The sequence below is a fragment of the Blastomyces gilchristii genome, assembly GCF_000003855.2.
Source record: "Blastomyces gilchristii SLH14081 genomic scaffold supercont1.6, whole genome shotgun sequence".
NCBI lineage: Eukaryota > Fungi > Ascomycota > Eurotiomycetes > Onygenales > Ajellomycetaceae > Blastomyces > Blastomyces gilchristii.
Genome location: NW_003101677.1, coordinates 1,173,629 through 1,183,967, shown reverse-complemented (window position 1 = coordinate 1,183,967; position 10,339 = coordinate 1,173,629). Strand labels below are relative to the sequence as shown.

The following is a 10,339-nucleotide window of genomic DNA, read 5'->3' as shown; positions in this document are numbered from 1 at the left end:
GGTGTGGCTGACCAGATGTGTGGCTGAGATGTGGCTAAACCTTAATGATGTTTTCGTCGCGGGCTTCGGCGCTGCCAGACCATTTTCCAAACATATAGACATCACAGCCTTTTTCTCCACGCCTGCCTTTCTTATTTCTTCCTCGCTACACAATTTAAGCATGTCCTCTTCGCATTCTACCCTTGACGCTGCGGCGACGGACCGAAAAGCCCGCCTGGCAAAGCTCGCTTCTCTTAAACGCAAACAGCCCGAACAAGATTCCGCTGGACAGGATACCTCGAAGCAAGATAGCTCAAAGGAAGGAACACCGACAGATGTGTCTACACGATATTTGTCCGGAAGAAACTACGATCCCGAGACTCGGGGACCAAAGCTTGGTTTCGAATATGACCCAATAAAAGGGCAAACCACTCTGGAAGAACAAGCTTCAAGAATCGCGATATCCACCGAACAAGCTGCAAAGGAGGACGAGGAAGCCGATAAGCCGATCGACCTGTTTAAGCTACAACCTAAAAAGCCAAACTGGGATTTAAAACGAGATCTAGACGAGAAGATGAAGATCGTAAATGTGAGAACTCAGAATGCGATCGCTAGATTGGTTCGGGAGAGGATACAGAATGCGCAAAGGGAAGCGGAAGGGAAGAAGAAAAATATGGCTTCTGAAGATGGTGACCTAGATGGGGATGGCCAGGAAGTCGGCATTGACGGAGGGGCCCTCGTTGAGGGAATACACCTGAGGGAGAGGGATGAAGCTGAAGAAGAGAGGAGGCAAAGGGAGGAGGACGCAGAGATGGGTTGATGCAGGAGTTGCGGTATTTCGTTTTCTATATTTGTTTCATTATTCTGGATAGCATGCAAGGGAGTTTGTACGAGGGTTAGGAACGGCATTACGGTTTGGGGCATGGAACATTAGCGAAGTATTGAACTTTTGACATAAATTAAAGAATGTTGTAATTTAGTATTTGGGAATATCTGTGATCCAATTTATGACCCTTGCTTCGAAGGAACAGAAGCTCGCAATAGGCCATAGCAGTCGGGGCTGGAAAATCAAAACTGGGTATGACAAACAGAACGAAATAAATAAAAAGCGATATGCTTTTTCAGTCAAAAGTATTTCTCTAGCTAACATACACAACAAGTCCATTACCTATTCATCATATTCATCGCCTGAGTTAACGCCAAGCGTTTGCTGAAGGGGCTTAAGCTTCGTTCCTTGCGCGGTGGTGGCTTTTGGGGTATTCCTCTACCCCTATCATAAGGAGGTTGGTAACCCCGTTCCCTTGAAGGACTCCGTGAAATATTCTGGGATTCCTTGGGGGTGCGTTGGCGCCGGGCGCGACCAGACTCTGTATGCCGACCGCTTCGTTCGGGAGAGTAAGGAGTTAATGATCGCCGGTGCTTTGCAATTGAGCTTCTATCCATACTCTGGCTTCGCGATCTGTTTCTCCAACTGCCGCGTCTGCCTGAGTCATACTGTCGCCCTCGTTCAACTGGGCTCCGTGATCTCCTTATTCGCCTTGAATCCCGTTCTTTCCCTTTTAATGTGCTTGCGTTTCTTTCAAAAGAAGAAGAAGAAATATGTGAGTCTCGTGAAACATTTCTGTTTCTCGTGCTTCTGCGTTCGTTTGATCTAGAACGGGAGGGCGAGGTAGCTCGTTTTCGCCGTGGAGATCGGGACCAAGAGCGGTTTGTTGAGATTGTAGAAACGGAGTGTTCTGAGTACGCTGGAGAGACAGATCGCACCCGTTTTCTAGGATGCCCTCGAATACCATCATGGTCTCTATCATCTTCTAAGTCCCCCATATTACGACCCCGTGCACCCTCATTCAGTGCTAGTTGTTCATCAGCCACACCTTTGCTGTGAAAACCGTTAGCTGGTGCATTTGGTAACAGGACTTGGAATGCAGACGTACGTTCGCAACAAATCATTTGGAACATCGCTCATTAGTTCTGGGACAAGCTTCGGGTTTGCCAGCTGCTGTGTCCTGGAGGGACGGGATATATACGGCCGTTCCTGAGCCGATGCTTTACACTCATAGCTATAGTGTCGTATTGTTCAGTTAGTCGAAGACGTCATTGGGATGAAATGAACGGTAGAAAACTTATCTCTTTTCAAACACTTTTGGCACAAGGTAGTGGCTGTTGCCTTGGAAGTTGGCCTTAGGCCAGGGATATTTCGATATCGATTCATTGGATCCCTGAGGTGAGATAGGGCAGAGTTAATTGAAGGAACTGGACTCGGAGTTGCGTGTTGCAGTGTTCTCCTGCGGGTTGTTGCCCCTAATATATCGTACTTCGAACCAGCTGAGCATATATATATAGAGCGCAGAAACCTGGAGGTGTTGAGATTTTCTCTACCCTCTAGCAGCCTGTCGTTGCCTTCCTTATCGTCAATGTAGTGTTACCGCATCTGAAGGGAGCGCTAGATTAGCGCAGCCGCGCGGCAACGAGCTGACAAAGACACCGCATTCTCCCTGCAAACGACAAATCCCCACCAGCGACAAACCCGCTCACTGCCCAAAGCAACCTCATCGCCCAGCCCATTCCGGTTGAACTCTGCACACATTCTCCGATCAGCCTGTGAGCCCGTCTTCTTTGCCCGCCAGTATCGCCCTGCATTCTTTGGAGGACCGCGTGTCTTTTCAGCTGCTCACAGGATTTTGATCCTGCAGCATGAAACTTCTGTGCTGACAGCTTGGAGTAGCCTTGTCTCGCTTTTTCTACAGTGAATGTGATATACGCATCAATCACCCGCCGAACACACCCATCGAATCTCTGGGCGCTCCGTCATGTTCTCTGCTTCCTGATCCACGCCCTTGCTTTCTTTGTTGACTCTCGCTTAATCCATTTAAAAGTTATACGGCGAATTTCCTTACCCAGAGATATGTCGCCCAACGATATAGACTTGTGTGAAGTGGGATTTCCTTGCGACATTGACTCCATTTGATCCTTGCTCTCTCGATGCTCTATTAAGCTGCGTTAATATCTTGACATTATTTGTTGGTATTGTCCGTTGGCCTAGCTATTCGTTAGCTCAGCATGATGGCCTCCAACCGTTCTCAACAAGAACTGGAGCGCCCTTCCTTTGCAACGGTATGCACTGCAAGTTTTCGATTTATTAATATATTGCTGGATAATGTAACTAATATACTTCGCCTTAGGTTGCTGCAATGCGCCTTCCGCCAACACAGCAAACCCACTCTGCGCAGATTGAAACTGGCCCTGACAGCCGTACTCCGATGAGGATTGATGAAGCCTCAAATGACTCGAAGAGCGCCGCTCATGAGTCGCCTCAGAATCTAAACCAGAAGTCGCACGATACCATAGAGAATTTAAATAGGTCGGTGCAAGATTTCCACATAAACATGCAGAAGGGCCATGAAGTCAATTCGGACACTGGAGACAGCCGTGATGATGGGGTGGCTAAGCCTGAGGGAGCCTTTGAAGACGACCAAACGCATCTTTCAAATTCTTCCACTAAACCAACGAGCTTTGACTCTAAGAGCATGGCTTCTGTGACGACTTTTGCTATGGATGAAAAGGAATCGTTGCGCCCAGATGATAGTGCTAGCGTCCAAGCCGCAGAAGAAGATGACTCTTTCTCAGGACCCGCTTCTGGGGCCCCGAGCTCCCAAGTCGGCTCAGAGGCGGGTGGACGCTTGTATCGGATAACTGACCAGGGAACTTTATCCGAACGCATTCCCAATAGACCCCGAGTTAATAACTCGTGCCTCCCGGGAATCGTATCTCCGAACGGCCAAAGTGAACTGAGCCTCCATAGTTTCCCCGATGAGCCAGATGAGAAACTGCTTGAAGCGATGAGTTCACCAAAGGATCGGTTATTGATACTTCAACTTGAAGAGAAAATCATTGCATTCATCAAAGGTTCTAGGTATGCAGGTCTGATTTACCAACGGAAGCTCTCTCTATGCAGTGCTAACCCACGTATAGTGAACAGTCTTTGGAATTGCCTCCGTGCAACGCGTTTGGACGGCTGCTTGCACATAAGCTCGGCGATTATTATCATCTAACTCACTTTGTTGATAATAATGTGACATCCGTTCGACTTCACCGAACCCCTTGGTGCAGAGTGTGAGTTCTGATAGTCTTAATTTTTGAGTATAAACAATGTAGTCCACTAAACTCGAGATTTAGGCCAACCCCTTTAAGCATGCTCCAACCTCCTAATGCAAACAAAACTCCGCCTCCAAATGCACCAGCGATGAAAATTATGCGTCGGTCTGGTCAGCCAGGAGAAAGGGTGTCGGGTGCAGGAAGCACGGCACCTAGTTCTTCAGCCCCTTCAAAAGCTACATCGGAAGCCGGTGCTGACGGCACTAATGAGGAAGGATTTGGATCATCGGCCGGAGCCACTCCGGCAAAGGATCGGGCGACCCTGAGTCGAGAGGAGCGGGAAGCAAAATATCAGGAAGCTCGAGAGCGGATATTTAGGGATTTTCCTGAATCCAAGACTTCGGACCATTCAAATAGCGGGGATCAAAGTGCAAACATGTCACGGTCCAACTCCGGGAATGGCAAACGAAAAGGACACAAGCAGAGAACGCCACGTGACGACAGTTTCGAGGCACGGTCCCAGTTCAATGCATATTATCCAGGGGCTCCATACTCTAGCGCTCCGCTTCCATACAGTGGCATGATGGCTGAAGGGTCGTTTGGTACTCCAGCCCATTATTACGTCTCGACTTCTTCACCACCGCCGGCTAATTTCCCGCATGGAAACCATGTAAACGCGGTATATCAAGCCCAGGGCAACCTGACTTCTGCACCACCACAGTACCCTGTTGCTATCCCGCCTCGTATGAATCAACCTAATTGGCAGCCGGGGCATTTGCAGCAATCCCCTCCATACTCCGGATTTTCTCCGGTCAACCAGATCCCGCCAATGGTGCCTCAACAGCCTTCAACCAGATCCTCGCCTGGAATGAGTTCATATCCCTCCCATCCCAACACAGTCCCGTTCCAGCAACAGAGCTCTTCAAACTGGAATCAACCACAATACCCAACCGCTTACTCTCCATCGCCTACCCAGCGTAATCCGTCTAATACACACTGGCCAAACTACCCTCAACACTCAATGAATCCGAGTCAGGCGACTTACCCTTACGGTCAGATTCCTAACCAGCCGCCGTTCGCACCAAGTCATCAGAACAACTCAGGACAACATCCTCTTCCCGGAAGTTTTTCCCGTCCACCCTTTAACCCTCAAACAAGATCTTTCGTTCCTGGAAGCAGCCCTCAAACTCGATTTCTAGGGAACCCACCTCAACAGCCAGGCATAAATCCAGCTGGCGTACACTCGCCTCAATATCCCACTCCGACACCGTGGGCAGGGGCCAACCAGGACCCCTCGAACCACCACCATTCAAATCAACCAAACCCTCAAACTAATGCCAAAATACTCGGACCTACTTCTTCCATGAATCATTCGACACCTGGTCATCATGGGCCTTCTCCAATGATGACCCGCGACTCAATAGCTAAATGGGGTACTCCTGCCCATCTGCCCCCTAAACCGCCCCCATCGCAAGTGCCGTATGATTACGATCTCAAAAATAAGACCGCTCCAGCGATATCTCCACCTCAATCGTTTCCAAGCACGCCACCCGCACCTCTCCCTAAGCAGAGCGGCCCTCTAGTTGTATCGGGCGGAATGGGACATCAGAGACCTCGGGGTAATATGGCCGCGGGTTTGTAAACATCCCATCTACATATATCTCTTAATACTATTTTCTTGCCTACATAATTTGCGTGGCACGGCACGGCATGGCATCGGATTGAATGTGATGGGGTAGGTGGACATATTTGGGGTGAACCGGATTTCATTGTATCATGTCGAGATGAGAATTGGGTGGTTTGGAGTTTGGGCAGGAGTGTGCTGTGGTTTCGTGGTGGTGAGAGGCGGTGTATCTGGATAGCTTCTGGCTATTGATGAGCTACAGAAGAAAGAAAAAAAATGGGTGGGCAAGCACTTCCACGCGAGGCGTTGCGCTAATTTGGCGCGATCTGGGTCACTCTTACGCTTTTCTTCGAGGTGTTGTTTACCTCCCGGCTCTTCAGTCGGTAGCACCGCGTAGGTTGGAGCAGTCAATTTGAGATTATTAGTGCTTCGATTTCACACAAAAGTAGGGGAGGGTGAGAAAGCAGAAGGTGTTTGTCATTGTTTATTTCAGAGTCCCTCTGGCGCTGACTGATGACAGCAAGGAAAACAAGCAAAGACAAAATATTATAGACTCACTTTTTTCTCATTCTCCCCCACCCTTTTCTTTTAATAATATTCAGTTTATATATATTTTTTTCTAAGAGTGGGTTCAATGAATGAGTTATTCACATTGAGTTTAATTGCAAATGAGAAAGTCTCTTCATATTAGATATAGCAGTCAATTGAGTTTTCTTTTAAACACCACCCTGAACCCGTGGACCCGTGTCAAGATACTTACTGAATCAAGCTAGATTACCACCAATGTTTCTAGAGTTCAATTCATGATAATGAACTATACCATGAACTGAGAGTTGTTGTATAATACATGTAAGAGAGGGACCTGGAAGATATGCCAGAGGGACAGTTTGTCAAAGAGGAAAGAGAGTATCACGCTTCACTTTATTTAGTCCTTTACACCACACTGTTCTTTGAACCATCAAAAATGAATGTCAACAACCAGATTGTCATCAAGGTCAGAATTGTTCACATCATGAATCTGACTGACTGGAATAAAAGCAGAAATCATTGATTGATTCTTCAGAGTGAAACATCATCTGTTCACTTGAGCATGTCTCTTGCAAATGATGAAGATGAAGCTGAGACTTTCAGCACAACCTCACATCTCTATGCTCTATCAAACTCAAGACTTGCATACTTCAATTACAACACTTGCATGATCTCAAAGTAGAGCACTGCATCCAATTTTCCAGGCAAAGGGACACACAAGGTATCAAATGACAGATTCTGGAAATGGCTGTCATCATTGAGCGTAAGTCAGACTTAGCAGAATCTTTTTCAGAGCTCTTTTCATCTAACATATTTTATAGAAGAACAGAGATCTTGAATTTGACACATCAGAGATATATTCTGCTCTCTGAGAATGAGATGAATAAGTTCACACAACACATACAAAAGTGATACCAGCTTCTGAATTCAATGAAAAATTAATGAATTTTATCAGAGGCATTTTGATTGCTGATGTATAACAGTATAACTTACTTGACACATGTTTATATCAAACAAGCAAATCAAAACTGTTTCACTGATTCCCAGTCTATCTCTGATGGATTGGAACTTGTTGATTTAGTAAGTTCAAGAGAGTCATAGACTCATAATTGCATTCTGAGTAGAAATACAAATTGTATTTCAAATTGTTTCAGTAAACTCAATTCAAAAATTCAAGTATGGATTCATCTTCAGCTTTCATACCCTCTTTTTATATACAGAGTCAAGTGCATATTGTAAGATCATTTGTGAAGTTGTAGTCCTCCTTCTGTCCTATAAATAGGATGGTCTAGGGTAAAAGCTGACATATTCCAGTCCAGGAGATATCCTTTATCCTATACTGGACTTTGTTTGGTGCAATATCGGTAGACCTTCGGAACGGTGATTTTGGTCCTTGAATGAAGACAGGCATGTTTCTTATTTGCAGTTTCATCTGCTGTGAAACTCTACCCATATTTGATGATAGTTCTATGGGTGAGCCTCTTGAAAGCGCGTCCACAGTGAGCAATGACGGTGTCGTAAGAGACGAGCAATGTCTTATTCAGGGCTCTTGGAAGCAACTGGCTCAGTCATTTTTTTCGAGGCCTGGCGGAACAACGACGGCCCGTGTGATATTTTGGATCTATTTGTGTAGGAAGTAATAACTATCTAATAATCACTCTATTGCGCATAGTAAAATTAACGGTGTTAATCAAAGGGGGTTGATCGATCGTCGGTAGTCCTAAGGGGGGGAAGTGGACATCCATCAGGCCAGGAGAGGCTCTAAGTAAATAAATAACTTATTATAGTGCCAGCTCACTAAATCCATTATGGAATGACATTGACTGGGACAGATATCCAAGATCCTCCAATTTCTGATCAAAATTGTCCCACCATTCTGCCGTTTGCAGATTTCTTTGTGAGCCCTTCACCAGAGACAGTCGTAACCGCTGAGCAGTAGATTGATATCCCCTAGATGGAAATATGCTAGCTGGAGATGTTGAATAATCGACTGATCTAGATGGATAGACATGAACAAGCTCTTGCTGTGCACCCTCTCCTCTCCATGCTTCCATCATTTCTGGAATAGCTGGACCAAATCTCAGGTATTGATTTCTCCTACAAAGGCATCCAAATATATTCTATCATCTTCGGTATACTACCTCTCAGACCCTTTGCAATAAACACTATCCGCCATGGAGCGTGAAGATGTTATACGCCCAAGTACTGCAAAGAGCCGAACCGTGTATGAACAAGGCTTCACACGCGTGCTCGACAGGAACCCAGCCTGCCTCAGACTTGTTTCCACATCCAGCCCGCAGTTCGGCAGGTACCTCCCTTGGTCCATGACCTGGATCTGAAATGTGAGTATGAATGCCTCTATGCGACCGGAACATCGATTTGGGAAACCTCGCGGGACCAATGCAAGCTGCCTCCTGTGGAAAAAAGACTTGAGCTACCAGTTTCTATCAACCACCCGACACGACTTACTCTCTCTGAAAACCTGGATCCGACCTATCGGAAATGGTTTAAGCGCGAAGAAAGTCACCTCTCTGTGCTAATATTGGCATGGAGCTACATATTCTCAGCGCGATGGGTTGAGCTCATGCCCGGAGCCCATCTGACCTATACTGAGAAGCACGTGGAATATGACAACAAGGGAGATGAGCAAACCCAAGTCATGGTGGATATAGGAAATGTCGACGATGAAGCAGCCAGATGGTGGGCCGCTGTTTTGTCTTCCGGTGAGGGATGGCAGGCTTACCTTACATGGGAGGGAGCGAAATTCCGATCGCCGTGGTCGACTGTTTTGGAAACAAGGGCGAAATTTACCCTTGCCTGCCGCAAACCCCTCTGTCATATGTCAACTACCGCAGCTTCATTCACCACTGCAGTTCATTTTCTCACAGAATATTGCTATCTACACAACATTGTTGACCAGACCCTGGCGGCGCTATCTTCAGCATTGTTTTTTCCTTCATTGCATACAAAGAAAAACCCGATCTCACTCCCGAAACCCAATTCTCACAGGAGGCAAAGACTCAAGCCAGCCATATCAGAGCCAACTGAGCGGAAGCAACTTGACTCCATATCAAAGCAGATAGTGCCGGAGCTGGACAAGCTTTTAACATTGAGTTGCAACACACGGGGTCTACGCACTCTTTTGTCAAGCGTATTTTATGAACCTGGAATCCCTTGCAACACTGTAAGCCCATGGCTGCAGTCTGCGTTCTCCGTTCTTGACTCTGTAGAGGACGACCATCTACTTGCTCATATCCTGATGAACCGAGTCCCACAGGTTTCTTTTCTTTGGCTTGGTGGCATAATCATGGGTACTCACAAGGATGTCCTCCAGGATGGTCGATTCGGCCTGATGCTGATTGACCTCCATGCAGCATCATGGTGTGGTGTCACACAATCATTTTTACAGGAACCTGTCTCCCAACCCCTAATAACTAACGGGGCGCTTTTACGATCAGATGAGTGCCGACTTCTCTATCTGACCCAAGCAGAACAGCATAGTCAGTGCCCAGTGTCTCCATGGATGCCTTTCGGTACCACTGCACTCGAAGACACTGAAATTGATGTCCGTCTACATACACAGTGTACTGGTCACGGTCTTCAATATGCGGATTGGTATTGGGCTTGTCGAAACGGTAAACTAGTACGTCCATTGTGCGTTAAAACCACTATATCTGCCCATCTACAGGAACGGCACCCGGCAATGAATACACCCATCAGATACGACGCTCTGAATCTCGAGGACGAATCAGCATCAGAAAATGCTACACGGAATATATTTGGCTGGCTCCGAATTGACGGATATCCCCCACGGGAACGAGGAATAAGTAACCACGAGTGGATGAATATCGATGAATCTGATGATGAATCACCATCTCTGAATGAGTCACCAAGAAGCCATGCAGCTGGAACATCAAAAGCTGCGGTATAGAACTGGATACAACAGAGCACCTTGATAGCCGACTCAATGATGAATTCTTCACGGATTTGATTCTTTCAGCAATCTGCCCGGTTTTGCTTTTTCCGATGGCCAAGTTTGCGTTTTTTCACTGTCAGACTTTGTATGATCGATGCTATTAACCCAATTCTTTTATGAACTGCTATAGTGAAAGG

General features: G+C 46.7%; 4 protein-coding genes across 4 annotated transcripts; 3 read left to right on the top strand and 1 right to left on the bottom strand.

Annotated features, from left to right (window-relative positions):
- The first annotated feature begins 55 nt into the window (after nt 1-55).
- Nucleotides 56-1,177, top strand: BDBG_03877 (uncharacterized protein). Its single transcript, XM_002625772.2, has one exon. It carries the CDS (start codon nt 161-163, stop codon nt 797-799), a length of 639 nt encoding a protein of 212 aa, XP_002625818.1. The 5' UTR covers nt 56-160; the 3' UTR covers nt 800-1,177.
- On the bottom strand, nt 1,144-2,191 carry BDBG_03876 (uncharacterized protein; the record flags this gene model as incomplete). The annotated part of the gene is made up of 3 exons (XM_031721442.1): nt 1,144-1,858; nt 1,914-2,039; nt 2,130-2,191. The coding sequence occupies 3 exons, from the start codon at nt 2,189-2,191 to the stop codon at nt 1,144-1,146; spliced, it is 903 nt and encodes a 300-aa protein (XP_031577987.1).
- Nucleotides 2,192-3,039: 848 nt separating this feature from the next.
- Nucleotides 3,040-5,716, top strand: BDBG_03875 (R3H domain-containing protein; the record flags this gene model as incomplete). Its single annotated transcript, XM_002625770.2, has 4 exons — nt 3,040-3,093; nt 3,162-3,892; nt 3,952-4,092; nt 4,156-5,716. 4 exons carry the CDS (start codon nt 3,040-3,042, stop codon nt 5,714-5,716), a joined length of 2,487 nt encoding a protein of 828 aa, XP_002625816.2.
- Nucleotides 5,717-8,400: 2,684 nt separating this feature from the next.
- BDBG_03874 (uncharacterized protein) lies at nt 8,401-10,157 on the top strand (the record flags this gene model as incomplete). The annotated part of the gene is made up of 4 exons (XM_031721441.1): nt 8,401-8,534; nt 8,654-9,410; nt 9,504-9,869; nt 9,915-10,157. 4 exons carry the CDS (start codon nt 8,401-8,403, stop codon nt 10,155-10,157), a joined length of 1,500 nt encoding a protein of 499 aa, XP_031577986.1.
- Nucleotides 10,158-10,339: the final 182 nt, after the last annotated feature.